At 37.1% G+C, this 26,705-nt stretch overlaps 1 protein-coding gene across 1 annotated transcript in view; it reads left to right on the forward strand.

Moving 5' to 3' along the window:
• Window positions 1-23,945, forward strand: part of LOC100797182 (probable helicase CHR10) — a 46,779-nt gene extending 22,834 nt beyond the window's left edge. Inside the window, exons 7-17 of the mRNA XM_006573152.3 lie at window positions 240-375; window positions 494-611; window positions 4,041-4,130; window positions 4,992-5,099; window positions 5,177-5,380; window positions 7,200-7,325; window positions 7,408-8,069; window positions 16,851-16,996; window positions 18,189-18,350; window positions 23,395-23,509; window positions 23,600-23,945. Of these exons, the coding sequence (XP_006573215.1) occupies window positions 240-375; window positions 494-611; window positions 4,041-4,130; window positions 4,992-5,099; window positions 5,177-5,380; window positions 7,200-7,325; window positions 7,408-8,069; window positions 16,851-16,996; window positions 18,189-18,350; window positions 23,395-23,509; window positions 23,600-23,624 (1,892 nt within the window). The 3' untranslated portion in view covers window positions 23,625-23,945. The remainder of the gene's footprint in view (window positions 1-239; window positions 376-493; window positions 612-4,040; window positions 4,131-4,991; window positions 5,100-5,176; window positions 5,381-7,199; window positions 7,326-7,407; window positions 8,070-16,850; window positions 16,997-18,188; window positions 18,351-23,394; window positions 23,510-23,599) is intronic.
• The last annotated feature ends 2,760 nt before the right edge of the window (window positions 23,946-26,705 follow it).

Genomic DNA, 26,705 nt, shown 5'->3' on the forward strand with positions numbered 1-26,705 from the left:
TAGATTCTTGAGTTTAACTTGATCAATAACTAGTGATGTAATTTGTTTAAAGGCTTTACTAGCCTTTAGGAAATTATAAAATATCCTTGTTAGGTTCTTGCAATTCTAGAAAAATGTTAGAAGAGCATACCATAAGATACAAGGTTTGTCATTGAGTACCCTGGTCCCTGTGATGATGCAAAATTAACTTCTTTCAAGTTTAATCCCTTTCTAATTGTTGCAGTTTTGTTTCTAAACAGTTCATGATACTCCAAAGGTAAAGGAGAGACTTAAAATTTTGAGAAGTGTATTGGGAGCCTTTATGCTTCGACGTACCAAGTCAAAGCTTATCGAGTGTGGAAATTTAGTACTACCACCTCTCACTGTGACAACTGTGTAAGTTTTATCTTGTTCTACTTGGAGACTACCTTGAACATTTTATTGCAATTTGAGCTGTAATTTCTGATGGCTAAGATGTTGTCATATTGAATACTAAATTTCTATCCAACAACAGGTTAGTACCGCTTGTCATCCTGCAGAAAAAGGTCTACATGTCAATATTGAGGAAGGAACTTCATAAGCTACTTGCACTATCTTTTGGAACTTCAAATCATGAGTCACTACAGAATATTGTCAGTCAAGCCCTTGTTCTCTCTCTCTCTCTCTTGAAGTGATTTCTTAGAATGTGTGTTTGGGCCTAACTCAACCCCAAAAGTTAGCTCAAGGGGTGAGGGTTGACCCTCACTATATACTCTAACTTGGCTTTACTTTTAGCCGATATGGGACTTGGGTTTTTTCCAATACACCCCCTCACGCCCAACACTTTTGGGTTTGGTGCATGGATAACAATGGTGGGTGACCCTTTGAATTAATCTTGAATCTGGACAATGGGGTACGTAGTTTTTATACACTGATACCATCTTAGAATGTGAGTTTGGGCCTAACTCAACCCCCAAAAGCTAGCTCAAGGGGTGAGGGTTGTCCCTCATTTATATACTCTAACTTGACTTTATTTTTAGCCTATATGGGACTTGGGTTTTTCCCAATATGATTTTATGCTAATTTTTTATTTCCACTATTCTTGAAGGTTGATGCTAGATTGATTTTATATATGGTGCTGTATTTCAAATTACCTGTTAGTTTAGAAAAAAAATGTTTAGTTTCAATTTTTGAAACAATTTATATTAGAGTTTGATATTGAGAGAGAGAGAGATTTGAGATTGAAGAGAGAGAGAATATTATTCAACCGAATCATTAAATGAGTACAAGCTCTGTTGATATAGAGCCTAACTAACTTAACAGAATTAACTAACTGTAGTTAGTTAGTTAGTTACGACAGTTGATTACAATTGTGCAACAACTGTCAATAGTCTGTCTTAAGAAAAATAAATCTATCAGAGTATGTATACTCTAATATCCCCCGGAAGCTCATGAGGGGTTGACTTCTTATAATATAGGTTTGAGCCTAATTCAACCCCAAAAGCTAGCTTATAGGGTGAGGGTTGCCTCTTATATATCTTTCTTGGCCATAATTCTAGATGATGTGAAACTTGGGTTTTTCAATACACCCCTTTCATGCCCAACACTATTGGGCTTGATGTGTGGATGACATGTTGGATGACCCATTTAATGGATTTATGATAGACTTTGATACCATAAACAAATCTAGAAGAGTTGCAGAGAAACGAAGTAATTGCAGAAATCTAAAGTGAGGTGAAGTTGATCATTGTATTCAACCCAAGGAGAAAACAGTAAGCCATGAAGAAAGCTAAGGATCGAACGCTAGCTCTGTGATATCATCTTATAATGTGGTTTTGGGCCTAACTCAACCCCAAAAGTTAGCTCATAGGGTGAGAGTTGCCTCTTATATATTCTTTCTTGGCCTTATCTCTGGCCGATGTGTGACTTGGATTTTTCCGATATGGTTGAAGGCTTCTCAATCACTTTGAGCTTGTCTCTGAAAGTAGAGAAGGTAGGAGTGAGAGCCTTGGTGAGGCTGTCTGCACACTAATCAGCGGCAGGAATTTGGACCACTTGTAGTAGTTTGGTGAGCACCTTCTCTTGAACAAAAACACATCAAGCTCCATATGTTTAGTTCGAGAATGAAGGACAGGATTATGAGCCAAAGCCATTGTGCTTGTGTTGTCACAAAGGAATATAGGAGAGGCAGACCTTAAGCTCAGAAAGAAGAGATAAAATCCAAGTGACTTTTACTGCAGCCAACGCCATGCTTGTGTATTCAGCTTCAGTACTTGATCGAGCAACAACAGTTTGCTTCTTGGACCACCAGGAAATCAGGTTTGATCCAAAGAAGATGGCTGCACCAGAAGTAGACCTCTTATCATCAGGATCAGAGGCCCAATCTGCATCACAGTAAGCATGAAAGGAGAAAGGGTGCTTAGAGGAAGCAGGTTGAAAGAGTAAGCCCCATGAAATAGTCCCTTTAAGGTATCGTAGAATCCTCTTAACTGCTGTCCAGTGTTGTTCAAAGGGTTTGGACATAAACAAGCAGACTTTATTGACTGAAAAACTAATTTCAGGTCTTGTGATGGTAGCATACTTAATAGATTTTGAGATAGAAAAGAGAGGGAAAAATAGAAAACTGTCATTGATGCGAAATGAAAAAGTGAAACCTAGTTGGTGAGAGAGGCTTAGGGAGGGCATCAACCCATTGTTCTATAGCAGGATTATGATACACTTTGAGTTCTTTAGCTAAGACTTTCTCCTTGACAAGATGTCAACCTCCACGTGTTTAGTCCGAGAATGAAGAGCTGATTATGAGTGATAGCCACTGCACTTTCGTTGTCATAGTAGATCTCTGTAATTTGAAAAGGAATAGACTACTCTGTTAAAAGAGTTTGAATCCATGTAACTTCAGTTGTAGCTTGAGCCAAGCTTCTGTATTCAGCTTCAGCAGAAGATCTAGTCACAATTTGTTGTTTCTTGGACCAAGAGACCAAATTGGGACCAATATAAATCACTGCACCAGAGGTAGACCTTTGATCATCTGGGTCCGATGCCCAATAGCATCACATAGGGCTTTAATAGTGAAAGGCTGAGAAGAAGAGCAGCCTTAAGATGCAGATCATGATGAATGGAGCCTTTTAGGTATCTTAGAATGTGTTTAACAAATGTCCACTGAGAATTCGTAGGATTAGCCATGAACTGACAGACCTTGTTCACAGCATAGCTCAACTCAGGCCTTGTAATGGTTGTGTATTGGAGAGCACCAACAATTGATCAGTAGAGAGTCGGGTCAGTAAGTAAATGCGAGCCTGCTTTGGTTAACTTGCAATTAATAGTCATAGGGGAAGAAATAGATTGTGCTTCTGCCATTTTGGTTTTCTGAAGCAAATCTCTGATATATTTGCTTTGAGTCAGTAAAATAAATCCATCAGTCACTGACTTGATTTCTATGCCAAGAAAATAGTCAAGTTTCCCCAACTGTTTAAGGGAATAATGAGAATGAAGCTTGGTGGTGAGTTGCTGAACCAGAACATTGGAGGTACGAGTAATAATATTGTCATCTACATAAACAAGAATGTAGATGATATGTCCTTTGTCTTTATAAACAAACAAAGAAGGGTCACACTGGCTAAGAGAGATGAGAGAGAAGGGAAGAGAGAGAAACAGGGAGTGGGTGAGAGAGAGATCCCGTCTAAACTACGCAAGGAATGGGTACGATTAACATGATGTGATGACAGTGGTGGCATGATGAGGGGAGGGAAGGAGTAGAAACTGGAGGGACACATCAGATGTTTATTCTTTCTACTTCACACGTTTTCCGAAAGAAATTTACTTGTAAAGTATGGTATTCTTTTGTAGAATATTAAGTTCATAATCTTGTGTTAGGTGTGCAGTACCGTTGAATGTGACTGGAGCATGACAAATACTGCTAATCTTATGAAGTAGTTCTCTATTTTTCTGTATTTGGATTTATATCTGTTCTTATTTGATTTTGTCATTCTATGTCAACTTCCTTTTGTGCTTTTGTTATTTTTTTCTGTAATCCTTTCATATTAAAGCTGATAGCAATTGGCAAATGTGATTCACATTTTTAGGTGATACAACTAAGAAAAGCATGCAGCCATCCTTATCTCTTTCCAGGTATTGAGTCCGAACCGTATGAAGAAGGTGAACATCTGGTTCAGGTAACTACAACTTTTTCATACATGATAACTTGGGCCCTTGGACTTATCCTACCCTGAGTCTTTAAGTCATATTGGTTGCTGTCAGATTATACGTTTGTTTCTGTTTGATCTTGTACTCTAAATTTGTTTTTAATGCTGCATTTCTCACTTTGAAGGGAAAAAATATAAGAAAAGGATGGGAAATAGATAAATATTTTCTCAAGTCAAACAATGTAGTGGTTAAAAGTCTTTGTCAGGCACGTCCAATTAGCCACCTCACACCATCTAAACTGAGTTTAACATTTACATTCTGTTAGGCTACCTGTTAAGCAAGTGTATGAAGGAAGGACCCATGGCAAGTATAAGAGGAAGCCAGAGCAGCAGCCAGAACCAGGGTTAGGTAGCTGACTAAGATCAGTTACAGTTTAGTAGTTAGCCTTGTAACTGTTTAGGTCAGTTAAAGGCAGTTAGTTAGTTAGTCGTTAGCTATAAATAGAGACCGACTGCCTGGAATTACTCATTCGGGAGTAATCATGGGGGTTGGTTAGGGAGGCTAGGCTCTAATCCCTAGATGTACATTTGTACCACAAGAGTAATAAACGAGAGATTTGGTTTGTTCTATCACATTGTTTGATCTCCCTCTCTGTAGCTCGTGTTTTTCAACGAGACATAACTTGTCAAACTCTACTGTCCAATCTGTATACTAAGTCAAAGGGCAGGAAATAAAACATGGATTTTCTATTATTCTAAGTTTTAGCTACTTAATTTCTTAAAGAGGCAAAATAACAGGTCCGAGAGCCACAGGATTCTATTTACAATATACACTTAGCTGAGCTCTTGCACTACCATTCATGCTTGCCACATTGCTTTTTGCTCTATCAGGCCAGTGGTAAACTGCTTATTCTGGACCAACTTCTTCAGAAGTTGCATTACTCTGGACACCGGGTTCTCCTTTTTGCTCAAATGACCCATACACTTGACATTTTGCAAGTAAGATTTTCTACCTTTGTGTTAAGTGCCTCATATTAAGGAATATATGGATGAAATACTTTTTTGTTCTAATATAGGATTTTCTGGAGTTGCGAAAGTATTCTTATGAACGTCTTGATGGATCGATTAGGGCTGAGGAGCGCTTTGCTGCTATAAGAAGTTTCAGTAGCTCATCAGCTAATATGGGCTTGAATTCTGAAGCTGACCAAAATGAAGCATTTGTTTTTATAATCTCAACAAGAGCAGGGGGAGTTGGTTTGAATCTTGTGGCTGCTGATACTGTGAGTTCTGTCAAGCTTTCAACCTTCATCAAATTGGAACCTGACTACTGATTTATTTCTTGCCTTTTTTTAAATATTGTATATAGAAAATGTTAATTATTTTTAAGGATTCCATTTGTTCAAGGTTGCATTCTTGTTTTGCATATAAATGTGGCAGTCCATGGGTTCCATGGGTGTTGATTTTGGTTGTCTTGATTGCATATATTTGAGGTTCATATGGAGATGATTATACTGTTTATTGAAACATTAGAGACAAAAAATAAGGGTGCCAAATAATGTAGAGAGTGATTAAAAATATGTTGTATTGCATTGATAATTGTGTTGTATTAAGTATTCCTAACTGTAAAAAGTCTGCTTCACTCTTTTAAAGATTTGTGCTTATATGATTATACTAATTTTTCATGTTGTACCATAATCAACTCAGGTCATATGATTTCTTGGATTTGTCATATTTCAGTATTTGGCTCATATATTATTCGTGTCCTATGTCAGGTCCATGCATCCTAGCTGTTCAGGTTGATGTAAGCAGGTGATAGTTTGGGCTTATTAGGGTAAACAACTTAATTAATTGTTTATTGAATAAGTGCTTATCGTATAAGCACTTTAATAAGTTTTTTTTTTTTATTTTTTATAATTGAAGAGGAAATAAAGTTAAAGTGTTTTCATATAAGCTGTTTTCATAAGCTATCCTGGAGAGTTTATTGAAATAAGCTAAAAACAACTTATGGACTTATCATAAGCTCTCTCGAACTTGCGCAAGTGCTTATGTCATAAGATAAGTTCAAACAAGAAAGGTTTTAAATTATATCTATGGAGGGGGAGGGGGTGTTAAGAAGTCCCACATCGCCTGCCTCAATTCTTGGGGTGCAACTTATATATTTGTTGGACAACTTCACTTAGTGTCAAACTGTCAATTGGTTTTAAGCTGAAAACTAACATGGTACCAGAGCTTATGGCCCATCTTGGTTCTTGCCTATTCTAGTAGGCATCTGTGGAGGAGGGGGGGGGGGGGGTGGTGGTGGTGGTGGTGGTGTTAGGAAGTCTCACATCGTCTGCCTCAATTCTCACAGTGCAGATTATATATCTGTTGGGCAACCTCACTTGGTGTCAATTGGTTTTAAGTTGAAATCTAACAATAGGCGTGGTCGCGGTTTTGTTGTGATCCTTCTTATTGCTGGAAATTGCAGACAAATGCGGCCTTAATTGCAGTTGCAGGGATCCCTAAAATGTTGACATTGTAGCTGAAATCACAGTTGTGTACAGTTTTTTTGATACCTTGCAAACTAGCTGTAAATAAGCTCTTCCAAACAGACCTTTTGTCTTGTTATTATTTTCTTATACACGATTTTCATGTTTTCCATCTTAAAGCTGAAAAATGTGATATACATTTGCATGTTTGGAAACCCTCACGGAATTAATTATGGGAGAATGAGAAGTAGCTTTTTAAGTTAATCATAAAATCCACTGGAATAGGACTTCCATTTCTTTAACAGGTGGGTTTAATTATTGTAAGTTTATGTTATCACCTGCAAGTATTAGACTTGAAAGATAATAATCTAAATATTATTATAATTCTGTATTTCAAAGAGTGAATACATGACTTATTTATAAGCTGCTAGCGACCTAATTAAGGAAAGAAATACAATGAAACAAAATCAGTACAAATCAAAATACAATGGAACAAAATCTGTACTAATCAAATCTGTACTAATTACAAAATAAATTCTGTGCTAATTATGGAATGTATCACAACAATTAGAGTAAGTGTACTCTGTTTAAAACATATTTTGAGAATTTACTATTGCATGGCATTTTCTAGGTTATATTCTACGAGCAAGATTGGAACCCTCAGGTGGACAAGCAAGCTTTGCAGAGAGCACACAGAATTGGCCAGATGAACCATGTATTGTGTATAAACCTTGTTACAGAGCGGACAGTGGAGGAAGTATGTTTTTGTTATAATTTTATATTCTGTAATAGTGGAGGGTATTTAGATAAACTCTAGGAACTCATGTGCTACATTGTAGGTAATTATGCGCAGGGCAGAGAGAAAATTGCTGCTGAGCCTCAATGTTATAGGTGATAACATTCTCAAAGATGACAATAAAGAACCATCTGAAGTTGGAAGTGGTGATTTGAAATCCATCATATTTGGGTTACATATGTTTGATCCCACTGAGATCAATGATGGAAATCATAGGAATATGAACATACCAGAAATTTGTGCTATGGCTGACAGGGTGCTTGCTATGCGTGATGAACAAATACTTGATAATGATGAAAGGAAATTTGAGGTCAATCCAACAAACATTTTAAAAGGGGATGCTGTTAAGGAAAGAGATTCTGCTTCTCTCTCTTGTGATCTTGGTCTTGATGAGGCTTCATATCTTTCTTGGGTTAAAAAATTTGAGGAAGTGTCTAAATCAAGTTGTGACTCAATCACAGACTTGAGGAGCAGAAGAAATGTAGATGAGGAAAAGAGTCTAAAAATTGAGTCTGCAAGGAAGAAGGCAGAGGAAAAGAAGCTAGCTAGGTGGGAAGCTCTTGGATATCAATCATTGAATGTAAAAGACGCTATCAGCCCAACGGGCAATGACATCGCTTCAGCTTCTGGGTCTGTTCATTTTGTGTATGGAGATTGTACAGCTCCTTCAAATGTTTGTTCATCTGAACCTGCTATAATTTTCAGGTCAACTTTTTATTTGCCTTGCTGCAGCTTTTGCTCTGATGCACCAAGCTTTTGCTCATCTGAACCAATGAAATTATTTCTGTTTGCGATTTCTTTTATGTGGTAGCATTGTCTATTGCATGAAATTTAAACATTTTATAGTAGAACTGTAGATTCTTTTCTTGTTTGTTCTGCGTGATTGTCCCAATCTGAAGGAGGTTTTTGAAAGCATTTTAAAGATTCACTATTGTTGAGCATTATTGTAAATAGGACAGATTCGCTTCCTATAATATAGCTCTACTCTGGCAAGTAGTTTCTACCATAAGTCTATAATATAACATAAATGTTGAGCAAGAGAAGATGAGAAACATTGGTGTGAAAAGACTAGTCTTACAAGCTCCTAATAGAATCTTGATGTTAGATTTCAACTTAAAACCAATTGGCACTAAGTGAAGTTGCTCAACAGATATATATAAGCTGTACCCCAAGAACTGAGGCAGGCAATGTGGGACTTCCTAACACCCCCTCTCCATAGAGGCCTGCCAATACAGGCGAGTCTACTAGAATAGGCAAGATCTAAGATGGGCTATAGGCTCTGATGCCATGTTTGATTTCAACTTAAAACCAATTGGCACTAAGTGAAGTTGCCCAATAGATATATAAGCTGTACCCCAAGAACTGAGGCAGGCAATGTAGGACTTCCTAACACTTGAGAGAAAATATTTTTGAAAACAGAAACGAAAGAGGAGAGAAACTTTAATTTCATTAACCCAACAAACTCAACAGTGCAAAACTGTTTATATAGACAAAGCTGTTAGTTATGACAGCTGTAATTAGTTGTCACTAACTAACTATCTATCTTAGTAACTAGTCTTAACTACACTAACTATTAGAGTATATGTAAATAACTCTAAAATTTTGCAAGGGCTGTTAGCTTTTGCTAACAGCACTACACATGTATCACTAACTAAATTCTGTTATTCAGTTATCCTGTTATAACAGAATTCTGTTATTCAGTTTTGTGCTTAGGCTGAAGGCCTAGAGGTCTATAAATACCTCTTTTGTAACTATCTTTGTAACTAAGCTTCAGACTCAATAATATCAGTATCATTTCTCAATATTTTTTTCTCCTTCTTTGTTCTCTAAATCTAAAATGGCATCAGAGTCATTTTTTCGTGAAAGCTCTTCTCTTCGATTTTTCCAGTTTCTTCTTCCACATTCATGGCTTCTGCGTCTCAACGTTTTACTTCGCACTCTTTTCCGACCTCCATAGCTGAGAAGCTAGATGATTCCAACTACCTACACTGGCGACAACATGTTGAACCAATAATATCAGTATCATTTCTCAATATTTTTCTCTCTTTCTCTATTCTCTAAATCTAAAATGGTATCAGAGCCAATTTTTCGTGAAATCTCTTCTCTTCGATTTTTCCAGTTTCTTCTTCCACATTCATGGCTTCCGCGTCTCAAGGTTTTACTTCGCACTCTTTTCCAACCTCCATAGTTCAGAAGCTAGATGATTCCAACTACCTACACTGGCGACAACATGTCGAACCGATAATCAAATCACACAAACTGCAACGTTTTGTGGTGAATCTGATTGTTCCGCCTCGATATCTCACGGAAGATGAACGAATTGGCGATCGCATCAATCTAGAATACGAGGCTTGGGAAGTTCAGGACCAAATGCTCCTTGTTTGGCTCCAATCCACTCTCTCGAAGTCTGTTCTCTCATGTGTTTTAGGCTCGAATCACTCCTATCAAGTGTGGGAGAAGATTCACGAGCATTTCAGTCTTCACACTAAATCAAGAGCGCGCCAGCTGCGAACTGCGATGCGTGCAGTTTCGCTTGAAGGAAAATCAATGGATGAATATCTCCATAAGATTAAAGGCTATGTCGATGAGCTTGCCGATGTTGGTGTTCCAGTTCGCCATAAGGAGTACGTTGATGCAATTCTGGAAGGTCTCCCTTCTGATTATGCGTCAGTTATCTTAGTGATTGAAAGCAAGAAATGAACTCCATCCATTGTTGAGATTGAAGCTCTGCTTTACGGTCACGAGACTTGTCTTTTTCGTTACATAAGAGACACTTAATTGCTCACTTTTCCATCCTTGAATTATACTCAAGGTTATTCGCATTCAAGTTCATATAAATCTAGTGATTCTGGTGGCTCTAGAGGGTTGTATGGTTGAGGTATTGGTGGTCGTGGTGCCTTTTCTGATCGTGGTGGTGGCTGCGCTGGTCTCGGAAGGGGTCGTGGTGGTGACAGATTTGCCAACTTCCAGTGCCAAATCTGTCTCAAATATGGACATACATACTACTAATGTATGTCATTTTCGAACTGACATAAGCTTTCAGCCTCATGAGTCACTCACCCTTTTTAATCCAACTACACTTCAACCAATTTCTTATTCATTTGGTTCGAGTAGATCTTCAAACACTTGGGTTAATCCTAATCCCAAGCTTGCTGCTCAGCCAACCAATCAACCTAGTGCTTACAAACTCAGCTTCTCATGGCAATGGTCAAGCTAGTTCAACCTGGATTCTAGATTCTGGAGCTAGCTTCCATGTGACTGGTGAATCACAACATATCAAACTGTTTGCACACTTTGATGGACCTGACCAAATATTTATAGGAAATGGTGAAGGTTTGCATATTTCTAGCACTGGTTCCTCATCCTTTGTGTCTCCTTATGGCTTTCATATTACTTTCAAACTTAATAAGCTATTGCATGTTCCTTCAATTTCCAAAAATCTGTTAAGTGTGAGTCAGTTTGCATGGGATAACTCTGTTTTCTGAGTTTCATCCTCACTTTTGTCTTGTGAAATCACAATAAAGTACTCCTTCAGGGTGTTGTTGGTGCTGATGGTCTTTATTCATTCCATAACATCAGATTTCAAGATCACTCTTCTTAGTTGTTGTCAACTTCCACTTCTGGTTCGATCACATCTCCTACTGTTAATAAAAGTTATGTTGTAGCTTCTAGTTCTGTAAATTCACCTCCTAGCACTATTAGTCTATGGCATGCTAGGCTTGACCATCCCAATAGTCATGTATTGAAGTTAGTTTTCAATCAGTGTAATATTTCACCATCTAATAAAACGTTTTCAGACTTTTGTGCTTCTTGTTGCATGGGAAAATCTCACAGGCTGTCATCTCATTCTTCTACTTTTGTTTACTATCCTCTAGAACTTGTCTTTACAGATTTATGGGGGCCATCTCATTTAACTTCCTATTCTGGCTTCAAGTACTATGTATCCTTCATTGATGCCTTTTCCAGATATATTTGGATATTTCCTATTAAAACCAAAGTTGAGACTACATCTGTTTTTCAAGATTTTAAATCTTTAGTTGAACTGCAGCTTAATACCAAAATTAAAAGTGTTTAATCTGATTGGGGGTCCTAACCTCCTATGGTATCTCTCACAGATTGATTTGTCCTCACACACTTCATCAAAATGGTGTGGTTGAGAGAAAACACAGACACATAGTTGATCTAGGTCTCACTTTGTTACATCATGCAGCTTTACCTCTACAATTTTGGGACTATGCCTTTACTACTGTTGTCTACCTAATTAATAGACTGCCTACCGCATCTCTAAACTTTGCTATTCCCTTTGTCACTCTTTTCAACAAAGATCCTGACTTCCATTTCGTTGAAACCTTTGGCTGTGCCTGTTTTCCTTTGTTAAGACCTTATCATACTCATAAACTCAATTTTCGTTCTCAGGAATGTGTGTTCTTTGGGTACTCCTCATCTCATAAAGGCTATAAATGTCTGTCTTCAATTGGCAGAATTTATATTTCTAAGGATGTGCTGTTTAATGAGCTGAGATTTCCTTATTTGGATCTATTTCCTTCATCTTCTAGCCCAGCACAAAACATTACCTCCTATTTCAGTCTTAACCCTGATCTGTCTCCTCCTCTTGTAACTCCTACACCTTCACTTTCACAACTGCCTTCCTCTCACTCACCTTCTGCTCCCTCTATTCCTTCTGGCTTTGCTTCTATCTCAAATCAACCTTCATCTGAGTCTACTTCATCTCACACTTAGTCATCCAATACAGAGTCTCATAATGAATCTATACCTGCTCCAACTTCAGTTCCTACTAACACTCATCCTATGCAAACTAGATCCAAGTCTGGAATTCATAATCCTAGACTCCATCCTTCATTGATTCTTACTCTTTCTGAACCTAAAAATGTCAAACAGGCCCTAGAAAGTTCAGATTGGTTTGCAGCACTTGAAGCTGTGACTTATGTGTGGAAAAACTATTCTCACACTAGCTTAGCTTTATTGAATTCAAAATAACATATTTATATACATCAAGGGGGAAAGAGACAGCTTGACAAGACAAGTCATACTGTTGTCTTCTAGAACAAGATAAGCAGGAAACTAAGTAAGCTACAACAACAACAACAACAACGCCTTATCCCACTAGGTGGGGTCGGCTACATGGATCAACTTCCGCCATAATGTTCTATCAAGTACCATACTTCTATCCAAACCATTAATTTCGAGATCCTTTTTTATAACCTCTCTTATAGTCTTTTTGGGTCTTCCTCTGCCTCGAATTGTTTGTCTTCTCTCCATCTGGTCTACTCTCCTCACTACAGAGTCTACCGGTCTTCTCTCTACATGCCCAAACCACCTAAGTCTATTTTCCACCATCTTCTCTACAATAGGCGCTACTCCAACCCTCTCTCTAATAGCTTCGTTTCTAATTATAAAATCTATCAAAAGATACACATAATTATAACACTCCCCCTCAAGCTGGAGCATATAAATCATATGCACCAAGCTTGGAACATATAAACTGAATCCTAGGCCCCCTTAAGGACTTAGTCAAAATATCAGCTGGCTGATCATTAGAATTAATGAACTCAGTGGCAATCTCTTTGGACAATAGCTTCTCCCGAATAAAGTGACAGTCAATCTCTATGTGCTTGGTCCTCTCATGGAAAACTGGGTTTGAAGCAATGTGAAGAGCAGCCTGATTATCACAATATAACTTCATTTGCACCACTTTGCAGAATTTCAACTCTTCAAGAATTTGTTTAACCCACATAAGTTCACATGTAACCATAGCCATAGATCTGTATTCAGCCTCTGCACTAGATCGAGCAACAACAGCTTGCTTCTTACTTTTTCAAGAGATAACATGTCCTCCAATGGAGACACAGTATCCTGATGTGGATCTCCTATCCATGGGACATCCAGCCCAGTCCGCATCACAATATCCAGATATTTGTGTGTTACCTTTGTCTTCATAAAGCAATCCTTGTCCCGGAGCTCTCTTTATGTATCTAAGAATACGTGTAACAACATTCCAATGATCAACACGGGGATTTTGCATAAATTGGCTTACCACGCCAACAACAAAGGAAATATCAGGTCTGGTAATGGTGAGATAAATTAGTTTTCCCACAAGTCTCCTATATCTTTCGGGGTCATGATAGATTTCACTTTGATTTGTCATGAGCTTCAGATTCAGATCCATAGGGCTATCAACAGGTCTACAATTCTGCATGCTTGTCTCCTCCAAAATGTCAAGAGCATACTTTCTCTGTGAGATCACAAAACCATCTCCTGGTTGAGCCACCTCAATACCAAGGAAGTACTTCAAATACCCTAGGTCTTTGGTTTGAAAATGACTGAATAAGTGCTCCCTTAGCTGGACAATCTTAGTAGCATCATTCCCTGCAATCACTATATCATTGACATATACTATCAAATAAACACATTTTCCAGGGGATGAATGACAATAAAAAACAGAATGATCAGCTTCACTTCGTTTCAACCCAAAGAATTGAACAATATGACTGAATTTACCAAACCAAGCCCGAGGGGATTGCTTCAACCCATAGAGGGATCGATGCAGCTTACACACAAGACCCCCCTGAGCAACAAACCCAGGAGGTTGCTCCATATAGATCTCTTCCTCAAGGTCACCATGAAGGAATGCATTTTTAATATCAAGCTGATGGAGGGGCCAATGACGCATGACAGCCATAGCAAGAAACAATATGCATGCACCTTATCTTTTGGCTTGAAACTTTACATTAACTACCCGAGATTGACTGCAGTTGAATAACTGCAGTTCTCTTATAATACTCCAATACCCCCCTGCAAACTCAAGGTGGTTGAGGCTTTTGGGGGAGGCTCAAGTACATTGAGTTTGCCCTTGAGACAAAAAAACCGAGCTGGAGAAAGAGGCTGTGTCAATGTATCTGCCCACTGATCAAGAGCAGGAATGTGATGAACCATAAGTTGTTTTGTCAGCACCTGTTCTGGAACAAAGAAAACATCAATCTCCATGTGCTTGGTGCAAGTGTGAAGAACTGGATTATGTGCTAGTGCTACAGCACTTCAGTTATTAGAAAAGATGACTGGTATGGTGAAAGGAACTCCTAGTTCTGCCAGAAGAGTTTGAATCCATAAAGTTTCAGCTGTAGCCTGAGCTAAGCTGCGGTATTCTGCTTCAGTGCTTGACCTTGCCACAACTTCTTGTTTTCTGGACCACCAGGACACCAAATTTGGACCCAGATAAATTGCCACTCCTGATGTTGATCTACGATCATCGACATCAAAAGCCCAGTCAGCATCATAGAGAGCTTGAATGGAGAGAGGTCTGCCTAGAATAGCAGGTCTGAGATGAAGACCATGGGAAATGGACCCTCTGAGATACCTTAGAATACGTTTGACTGCCACCCAATGAATGTCTAAGGGATTAGACATGAATTGACAAACTTTGTTGACTTCAAAGCTTATTTCAGGTTGACTAATTGTAGAGTTCTGCAAAGCCCCCACTACAAACCGATAGAGAGTAGGATCAAAAAAGATATCAGCCCTAGACTTAGACAGTTTACAGTTAGTAACCATAGGAGAATATATGAGTTGTGCCTCTGCCATGTGAGTTTTCTGTAAGAGATTTCTGATATATGTACTCTGAGTAAGTACTAAGGAGTTATCAGAAAGAGTCTTGACCTCAATACCGAAAAAATAGTCAAACTTTCCTAGCTGTTTTAAAGAGAAAGTGGAGTTAAGTTTGGCAGTGAGATGTTGAATTAGTTGAGGTGAACTACCAATTATAATAATGTCATCCACATAAACCAAAAGATAAACTGTTTGAGATTGAGCTTTGTAGATAAACAAGGATTGGATCACACTTGCTTGCTACGAAACCAAGGTCCCTGAGCTATGATCACCACCACGCCGACTGCCACGATTAAAGTTACCTCCGCGATCAAAACCATTGCTAGAGTTAGACACAAAATTCTCAGAATTAGGTTGTGAGGCTTTGTTTGGCACATTTAGCCTTCATATCCATGTGCAGACGGAAAACTAGGATTAGCCTGTGTGTTGTTGACTGCCGGTGAGTCAGAGAAAGCATGCTTCTGAAACCTTTGAAGACGACCTTCATGAGCAGCAATGCTTCAACCTTGTCAATCGGAAGAGATTCAAACTTGCTTTCACAGAGTAATAATCTTGAAGAAGACCTTCGAAGATCGGACTTCCAATAGAGGCTAGAGAATCAGAAATAGCCTTGATTTTGAGTAGAAATTCATGCATAGGCTTGTCTGCAAGCACTGTCACGTGTAGTTCAGTCCGCAATTGACGAGCTCTTGCTCATGTTTGTTTGTGAAAATAGTTATGGATTTTCTCCTAGACTTGATAAGAGTGAATGCTTCCAAGCACTCGAGAAAGGATTGACTTTGAACGAGTCGACTGCAGCCATGTGAGCAGCACCTGATCCTGCTTCTCCTAGCTTCATACGCAGGATTTTCATGTCCGATTGCACTATCTTCATCAGAGAGGAACCCCGAAGGAATTATCGGATTTGCTACAAACCGTTGAAGACGATGAGATTTGATCACTGGTTCCACCTGTTGTTGCCGCATAAAAAATTGGAATCTTCGAGCTTCTCAACAATGGAGTTTGGAAATGCGGAAGAGGAGGTGACAAATTGTTCGAAGAAGCCATAGTTGATCACACTAGGCTCTGATACCATAATAGAGTCTCGAGAGAAGATATTTTTGATAATACAAAAGAAAGAGGAGAGAAACTTCAGTTTCATTAACCCAACAAACTCAAGAGTACAAAACTGTTTATATGGACAAAGCTGTTAGTCATGACAGCTGTAATTAGTTGTCACTAACTAACTATCTTAGTAGCTAGTCTTAACTACACTAACTCACTAAGACTTAACTAATCTTAACTACCTGAGACTGCAGTTGAATAACTGCAGTTCTCTTACAATACTCCAATGTCTCCAAGCTCGAAATGTCTAATTCTAGGTTTGAAAGGATGTGTGGAAATCCTGTATTGGCTATAGATTAGATATGGCCAAGGTAAATAAAAGGGACACGGGCACACAATGAAGGTGTCGAACATAGAGAAGAATCCTGCAATGAAGGATGTTACTTTCTGATGCGAAGTGTAAGGATTGGGTAGTTAAGATCGAGATCAGATTATTCTGATCTGATCTGATTCTCCCCATCTTATCCTTATACTTATTTTGTAACCAGGGTGGTTAGGATTTCTCCTGACCAGTTCTGCCTATTAACTCATAGTTTTGATCAATCAATAATGAAAATATCATTTTCTTCTCCTGAAATTACAAGAAATAAAGGATATTAAATTACAGGGAAATAAATCTGTGCCAATAAAGAAAGTATGGTAATAAAGAAATTAAGATTAGAAGTATCACAAGCTCCAACAACTATGATTCACAAACTGTTCCGTGTTGAAGAAGTCATTGAATTTATTATTTACTGAATATAAAATCTTGTTTTTCAGCTGCGTTGACACCTCTGGACATTGGGGTCACGGTGGAATGTTTGATGCACTGTCCAAACTTTCTACAAGCATTGGTGATGCATATCAATGGGCTTCTGAACATGGGGATTTGCATCTTGGTGATCTGCATCTTATAAGGCTTGATGGTGAGAACTGATAGTGACAGAATAATTATGTCAAGTCTATATATTGACCGCATACTCTATGTGCCAGTGAATAAATATCAATACTAACCTGACCTACAAGCAGGCAATCTTAATTTCTTGACCAGCGGAACAGAAATTGTCTCAATTATTATATAACACTTTCAATGTCACCACCACACTACCAACCACTGCAGCTATTTCTTGGGGATGTTATTTCCTATTACCATTTTCCACATTGTTTGTGCAAGAATATATATTGTTTTAATATTCTCTGTAATCATAAGGTGTTGTTAATGAACAATTGATCTCCTAAACATCTAATGCTGACTGCTAAACTTCCGTCAAGGTGTTTTCTTTTTATCTTCTGGAGTATATGGGTACCTTACTGTCCTCTGAAAGGTGGGGTAGGGCTTATATCTGTTACTGCAAATTACTTGATGTGTGATGCATGTTCTTTATATTAAAATAATATGTAATGTCAGAACCCCACTGTATATTTTATTTCCGTTTATAGATAGGATTTAAATCCCATAATTAGGAGATTTGATTAGCTGCATATTACGTATTTATGACCAGGAATCATTGACCCTTAATTATAGGAATTGACAGTGGGTACAATGATGAACATTAGTTTAAGAGTTTCCTTTTTTAGATTACCTTGTATTCTATTTAAGAGCACATGCTCTTCTATCAATAATAATCAGAAAATTATCCTTTGACATGTAACATTAGCCAATTGCCAAATTTAGTGTCTTTGGATTAGTGGCATTTTTGATTGTGATGTTAAGGGGAAAATGCTTATCTTTTTTAGGTTCTCACCAAATGCATTATGAACTGTTTTGAACACTGTCAACAGCTGTATGTATATTTTTGGAATTAGTAATCTAGAAGATTGAATAATTAGGTCAGAATAATTGTTTAGGTCAGACTATTCTTCTGATTTGATCTGATTTAGTTATTATTTTAGGTCAGAATGAAATCAAATTATTCCTCTCCTATAATTTTTTCTTCCCTAAAAGTCCCTAAAATCACAAGCACAAATATAAGCTAGCTTGGATTAGCTTATTTTCTGTTCAAAACAGCTTTTAGTAAAAAAATTTACCAAGAGCTTTTCTTGCATGTGTTTAATCTGTGATGTGGTGGATATCTGTATATGATTGATGCCTCTTTATTTCTGCCTTGTTACTTGTAGATTGTTGTGGTGAACAAATGGATGGAAATGCTCCCAAAATGGTTGCTTTAGCTGTGGTTCAGTCTTATAATCCAAGGCACAAAATCCGTCGCAGTGAAATCTCACTTCCCCACTTGGAAAGCAGCTTAACAAAGGCAGCGTACTCAGCTGCTCAGAATTCTGGTAACATGCTTCCAAATTTATTTAATTCATGTTTTGTCTTCCATTTCCTTTTAATTTATCATATTGCCTTTTTCTTATTTCTTACATGCATGGTTGAGGACTGTGCATGTGAATGCATGATCATTAGCAATTTATTCTAAGCATAATATTCCAAATGAATACTAATGGTTCATCTGTGTTTAAATACCGAATTTTGTTGCTGCAATACCTTGATCTGGCATACTTACTACCATGTATTATATCAATCATATAAGCAGAAGAGACAAGCTGGAAAGGAAAGTATATCTACAGTAGTATTAAAGTGTAGGATAATCTCATTATTGTGAAGTAATCTGTGTCTTGTAAGAAAGGATTTACTGGGTTGTGTGTTATTGTCACACACAATACCTTTATTTATGATAAGAATGGATACATAATAAGGAAAACCTAATAATGAAGAGTAAATAAGGAAATCCCTAATTTTAGCTATACAATTAAAACATATCAATCATATCCTAAACGTATATTTCACACTCCCGTGCAAGTGGAGCATATGTCATATGAACCAAGCTTGTTAAAAATATCATCAACACGAGAGCCCTTGAGGGATTTTGTGAGCATGTCTGCTAGTTGATCTTTTGGAGTTGACAAACTCGATGGTGATTTCTCTTGAGAATATGTTGTCTTGCACAAAGTGATAATCAATCTTTGTGTTTTGTTCACTCATGAAAGACCGACCAGGCTTGAAGCAATGTGGAGAGCAGCCTCATTGTCACATAATAGTTTGGTATGCTGAATGTCTACAAATTTTATTTGTTAGAGAAGTTACCTAAGCCATGTGATCTCTCAGATGGAGCTGCTGCCATGGCATGATACTCAGCTTCAACATTGGATCTAGCAACAGTTTTTTGCTTCTTGCTTCTCCAAGAGATCAAGTTTCCTCCAATGAGCATCAGAGTAACAAACAACTTTAGCATTGGCTGTCTTCATACAACAATCCACTACCGATGCATTCTTGATATATCGAAGTGTGTGCATTACATCATTCCAATGATAATCAATCTGTTCTTTCATAAACTAACTAAGCACACCGACTGCAAAAGTGATGTCGGGTCTAGTGACAATAAGATAATTCAGTTTGTCCACCAAAAAATGCTATCTTCCCAGGTCTTCCAATGGCAACCCTTGACCCGGGAGAAGCTTCACATTAGCTCCATAGGAGTATCACTAGGGCGACAATCGTGCATACCTCAGTTAAGAGATACAGAGCATACTTTTGTTGGAAAATGACAATGCTTGAGGAGGATTGGGAAACTTCAATCCCTAAAAGTATTTGAGCGGACCCATGTCCTTAGTAGTTTGAAATTGACTATGGAGATGAGATTTAAGGCAAAGAATAGCCTTAGAATCATTGCGAGCAATGACAATGTCATCAATATAGACAACAAGATAGATGCAATGACCAAATGGAAAATGGATGAAAAACACTGACAGATCAGGCTCACAATGGGTCATGCCAAACTGGAAAAAGGCAGAGCTAAAGCGACTAAAGCATGCATGAGAAGACTGCTTCAAACCATCGAGAGAAGATGAAGCCAACACACCAACCAAGTGTTACCTTAAACTGTAAAATCTGGATGTTGATCCATATAAACTTCTTGCAACTCATGTAAGGCATTTTTGATGTCCAACTAGTGAAGAGGTCAATGTTGAATGGCAGCCATAACAAGAAAGAGACGCACAAAAGTGATTTTGGCCACCTGGGAAAAGGTGTCCTTGTAGTCAAGACCAAAAATCTGAGTGTATCCTCTGGTCACCAAGCAAGCCTGATATCGATCAATACTGCCATCTAGTCTTGCCAATAGGTAAAGGGACAAGTTTCCAAGTGTTGGTGTCTAAGGCATCCATTTCCTCCAGGATTGCCTATTGCCATTGTGGATTAGCCATGGCTTCACCTGTAGTCTTAGGGATAGACACAGAATCCAAAGAAGAGACAAAAGAGAAATAGGTGGGAGATACACAACTATAACTAAGAGAAAAGGCATATTAAGGGTTAGAGTTGTGGGAAGATTGAATACCTTTTCTATAAGCAATTGGAAGGTTTGGTACAAGCAGTGCTGGTGGAGGGATGTTTGGAGCAACAGATGATGCTGGAGGACCAAGAGATGGCACCACTGGTGGAGGTTGTGGTCATGGTAGACAACTAGTGGTGGTGTAGGAGGGACAATAATTGGGGTTGGCACAATAGGTGGAACATTAGGGTGTACTTCGAGGAATATCTTTAGTGGTGGAATTTGAGAAAAATGGGGTATTCTCAAAGAAGGCAACATTAGTAGATACAATATATCGTGGAAGTTGAGGACAAATACAATGATAACCTTTTTGAAGACGAGAGTAACCAAGGAAAAGACACTTTAAGGACCTAGTAGGAAGCTTATCTTTACTTGGTGTAAGATCATGGACATAACAAGTGGAACCAAAGACATGGGAAGATAAATATTCATGGGCATTATCAGTGCGTAAAGTCTCAATGGAAACCCCAAATTGATCATGAATTTCATGTGCAAAATCTTGAAAAATGCAAAAACATATCAGAACGTCTTTTTATTTAGAAAACCCAAGTATAATCATCCAATGAAGGTAACAAAATAGAAATATCCCAAGGTTGAACAAACACAAATAGGACCCCAAATGTCGGAGTGAACTAAAGCAAAAGGTGATGCAACACGTTTATGACATGAGGACTATAAGTATGACGAGCATGTTTGCCTAACTGACATGACTCACGCTGAAGGCACTTAACAATAAAAGACTGGGAGTTAAAGGGCGTAGTTTGTCAAGACTAGGATGATTGAGATGCTGATGAGCAAGTTCTGGAGAGATAGTGGAGACACAGGTCACTGGCGGTGAAAGTTGGTACAACTCTCTAGATTCATGTCTTGCTCTAATGTTCGCCTAGTGTGTCAATCTTGTACAAGAACATAATTGTTAACAAACAAAATAGAATAGTCAAGAGTGAGAGTGAGTTTGCTAATTGAGATTAAATTAAAAAGACAACCATGAACAAATAAGACAAAATTTAGGGATAAGTTAGGAAGAGGGTTTGTCCAATGCCATGAACTGGGATTTGAGAGTTATTTGCAGGTGTTACAGATGACAGAGAATTTGAAAAGGACAAATGAGAGGAAAATGTTTTGATTACCAATCACATGATAGGAGGAACCAAAGTCAAGGATCCAGGGTCCGAGAAAAAGGGACTAAGAGATATAGGCTACATGATTACTAGATTGAGCCACAGAAATAATAGGTGATGCAAGGGGTTGGGCTGCACGAATTTGGATCAATTCATTGTACTCAACAGTAGAAATTGTAACATCTGTAGCAAGGCAGTTGCCTCTCTTGCAGTCTGGGCAGGGGAGAGAATTGAGCCATATTCACTAACTTCGCTTGATCGCGAGCCTTGTTGTGACAGTTGGTTCAATATAACCATAAATGTTGCGACAATTGCTTCAATATAAGCATGATAGGTGTAGAGTGAGGAGTCATGCCAAAATTGAAGATAATCTCAGAGTAGAACGGAAAATTAGAACTAACTGGAATCTTGCCAGTTGGAGCTTCATCGGTTGGAACAACACTTGTGTCGATGTTAACATGAGTAGCACTAGGATATGCAGAAGCCATGAAAAAGGATCAAATAGCTTTGGATACCATGTAGAAAAGATATATAAAAAGAGAGAGAGAATCAAGACTTGTATTATTGAACATGAAGAATATACAAAGCCATTGAAATCTCTTACAGTAGTAGCAATATTTATACTGCTGAGATTCAGTTATAACTGTCAACTAATTAAAGCCAACTATTAACTAATTGCAGTAGAAAAACTAAGGTCAGTTATTCTTATCCACTTACAAGGTGTGAGGCCAGCATGGACAAGGACCATAAAAAAACTGGTTGCGCTGCTTATTGAATGTCTCTGCATCACTTGTAAAAGGCATGTGAGGGTTATAATCAGCAACTAAACATTCAAGCTTACTAAGTTAGGTCTGCATATCCATGTTCTCCAATTTTGTGGTCATCAAGGCGGTTATGATGTTGTAGAGACGATGGACATTGTTGGAATAGACCTTTTTAGCCTTACTCCATATCTCATAACAAGTGGGAAAAGCTTGATATTGTGGTTGAAGGTTGGGAGCAAGAGAGAACTAGAGGACGCTGCACAATAAAGCGTCAACTTGCGTACAACGAGCTTGTTCTGATGTGGGAATATCCTTCACTTTAGTCGTCAAGTGATCAGCACAACCATGGCCTTGGAATCAAAGCTGAACAACATCAGTCCATGTGCTATAATTTGTTGTCCCAGTTAATGTTTCGCACGAGATCAACAATGCGTTGGTGGAAGTCACAACAGAGGAAGCGGAAGTAGGGTGGAAGGAAGGCATGAGAAATGTAGGAGTCAAACAAGGCCAAACAACACTAAATGGGGCCGAACAACACCAAATTGTGGTCAAACAACACCAAATGGAGCCAAACAGAAGAAGTTGAGCCTAAGTGTCAAACACGAGCCTAACGGGTCCAAGCAAGTGCGTTGGAGTAGAGGAAGGGCGGCGGGAATGATTGCCGACGATGGGTACACTAGAAAACAACATCATGTGTTATGATGGTGTAGGCGTGTGAGTTTCAAGTGCTAGAGTGCGACGATGTATGGGGACTGAACATCAACAAGGTCGACGATGTTGGGTTCATCGGAGGTAGGAGGTTTACGGTAAGAAAGTGATTGAAAAAAAATGGCCGCGACTGATAAAAAAAGAGGGATCGAAAAGAAAACCTAAACTACTAATACCATGTAAGAAAGGAATTTACTATGTTGTGTGTGATTACGACAGATAATACCTTTATTTATAATAAGAATAGATACATAATATGGGAAACCTAATAATAGAGTAAATAAGGAAATCCTTAATACTTAATATTGCAGTCTTTTAATGCATTAAATAAATACTTCAAAATTAAATTCATGCATGATTAGACATGCTCATACAAAATCTTTTTGATCATTCTTCAAAGCATCAATACACATGCCACGAATTGGTTATCAAGATGGATCTGATCGTTCAGAGTGGTACACCATAGAACGACTCCTGAGAAAATATGCTTCCATCTACAACATAAATATATATGTGTAAGGCTCTCTGTCTTTCTCCATCCATGCTCACTCATAATAGTCAGATTTGGATACAATATCATATAACTGATCTTCAAATTTTTACAGATATTATTATCGAAGATCACATTAAGGCTCCAGGCTTACTTAACTCTGTAGACTCAAAATATAGTTTTGGCAAGAAGACCGTTGAAGACTTGTTGTTTTAGTAGATGGTTCTTTATGAATACATGTAAGTATATAATAAAAATAGTTTACACAATTGAAAGTATTTTGCAAATCTTCTATTTTTTAGTGTCGTTGGCTAATAGAAGTATAACTTGATGGGTTGGGTTCTAGGGTTTTGGAGTCCTTTTGTTCAATGAGTTCCTTAGTTTCTCTCATTCGCAAGGATAGGTATATAATCAAACATAACTTTTTATATGAAATTGAATCAACATTGTAAGGGGATAAATTATAATCTCTGCAATTGTACTTTTTATATGCGTATTTCCCAATGGTAATTGGAGATGAGAATCGAACTAAATCAAATATTTAGAATTTGCGGGAACTAAGTGGAATAAGTTTTTTTTTTTTTTTAAGAATGGGTTGTGGACTGATTAACATGTATACCTGTTCCAGAAATGTAATTCTGGTATAATGTATACTATTTCGAAATATATTTCCAGAACTATAACACAATTTTAAAAACACAGTTTTAGACTTGATTTATGTATTTTTAGTAATACTAAATCAAACCAGCGCACTTAAGAGTTGTTGCAGCTTGTAATCATTGATGTTGTAGACATGGATTAAGAAATGAATGCTTAATCGAATGCACTTATAAGAGAGAAACTACTATCAAAAGCTTTGCTTTGCAAATTACAATTAAGGTGTATAATAGATGAAGTTAGTGATGTATGTGCCTTGAAATGCATTATCACATGAAGGAAAATGCACAATATTATATAGTGAATATAGGATTAAGATGAAGAATAATAAATATAAGATTAAAATAAGATTTTAGATAAAGTTTAAAATTAGGGTGTAAAGAACAATAAAAAATGATGAAAATAAGATTGACTAACATGGGGTGTAAGTTAAAGGTTGAAAAAATATAAAAAAATAAAATAAAGAAGAGTATGTATTTAATATAGATGTGGTGTAAATAAAAATTTTCTTTATTTTTCGTGCAACGTTGGTTTCGGGTTTTTAGGTTTTAAGTAGTACCCAAAATTTGAGTCAAAGATAGTGAGTTTTTAAATGTTATTTGTAAACTTTTATTTATTTGTGACTAAATAATAATAATAATAATAATAAAGGTTAATTAAGTTTTTATTCTTTCAATTTTTTCATATTATAAATTTTGGTTCCTCAAAATATTTTTTATAACTTTTAGTCATTCATTAATTTTTCTTAATCATTTTTTCCCTCTAAAGTTTTTGTCCATTTTTAGTCCTTTGTTTATTTGTATTGCTAAAAAGTAGTTCAAAAATATGAAATAAATAAGGACTAAAAATTGATAAAATAAGAACTAATTTTGAGCAATAAAAATAAACAAGGGACTAAAAATAAACAAAAGCTTTTAGAAGAACTAAAATTGTGGACAAAAAATTAAAAGTTGTATAAAAAATTTTGAGGGACTAAAAATTTAATTAAACTTGATAATAATAATAATAATAATACTAAATAATATATATATAATAGAATACGATCACCCCACTATTTGTTATCCCACTTTAGGGTTAGCTTCTTTGTTTTGCTATCACGGGATTGACAACTATGATATGAAAAGATATGATAGGAAAACAACCAATAGGTTTTTGATAGCGTCATCTTGTCTCTAATCATATCTTGTTGGAGTGTATTTGTTATCCTTAAGGGAGAGTTGAGTTAGGATCAGTAGGATAGGATAAAGACTCTTTGTTTCTTTCTCTATACATTCTAAAGAAACACTACTACAATAAAGTTTTTTAACGACGATTAAATTGGGCTCTTAACGACGGTTCTTGACTGTCGTTATAATCAATATCGTTAAAAGTGAAGTTTAATTAACGACGATTTTAAAAAACATCATCGTTGAAAACGTAAACTTTCTAAGATAGTTTTTACATCATAATCATCTTAGAAAACAAACATTCTAAGACGGTTATTACATCAGGACCGTCTTAGAAAGCAGGGTCTGACAGACTTTCTAAGATGATTTTGATGTAATAACCGTCTTAGAAAGCTGACATTCTAAGACGGTTGTTTAAAAACCGTCTTAGAAGAGTAAACATTCTAAGATGATTATTACATCAGGATCGTCTTAGAATGTAGGGTCTAACAGACTTTCTAAGATGATTCAGATGTAATAACCGTCTTAGAAGATATGCTTTTTAAGACGATTGTTTCGTGACAACCGTCTTAGAAGGTAGGAGTCTTTTTTTACACCCGAGAGGCACACTTGAGACACTCAAGAGCATAAGTAAATAGTATGTTAAAAAGTTGATATCATGAATGCATTGATATTATCATAGCATCATTCCATGAATGTGAGCCAAACATAGCACGCCTTTCTTACTCTTCAACCCAATATTGTTGTAAACTTCTAATAACTCAGTGCAATGGAACTATGTCACTAACATTAAAGGAACCAAAATAAAATCATCCAAATAAGCTCTACTTTAGTCATATCTATAATGGATATGGGATTTCAACAACAATTCATGGTTGCAGTATATTGCACTGTTTTATTGTAAATTCTGTTCAACATGACCCAAAGTCAAGTTTCAGAGAAACAGAACACAATGTCATTATGAATCTCAAATGCTTTTTAGGCCACTCAATCAAGTATTCTCCATCTTTTTTTTGAAAGAAAAACATCCATCTCTTATCTCAGCCACCTCCGTTGAAACTGAATTGATCACGGTCCCAAGGAAACAACACTAAAACCAATTTCTCATCTTATGTTGAAGACAAACTTCTATAATGACGAGTAATTTATTCATAAAATTTATCATGCACCAAAAATTGAAAAATCATTTATGAATTTCAAAAACATTTTCTTATAGCAACAAACTAAAGAGAACCAAATATATTTGTTATGTGCTCATTGTGGAAGTCATTACTATATAAAACACGTAAGTGGTACAACTTACATTGACAAAGAAGTGCACCAAGATTGCATGAAATGCTCCATATGTGGTGATACAAGCTTCGGACAGACCCATGCAAGCCTTCTATAAGTGACTTG

This window comes from Glycine max, chromosome 1 (assembly GCF_000004515.6).
Source record: "Glycine max cultivar Williams 82 chromosome 1, Glycine_max_v4.0, whole genome shotgun sequence".
Taxonomy (NCBI): Eukaryota; Viridiplantae; Streptophyta; class Magnoliopsida; order Fabales; family Fabaceae; genus Glycine; species Glycine max.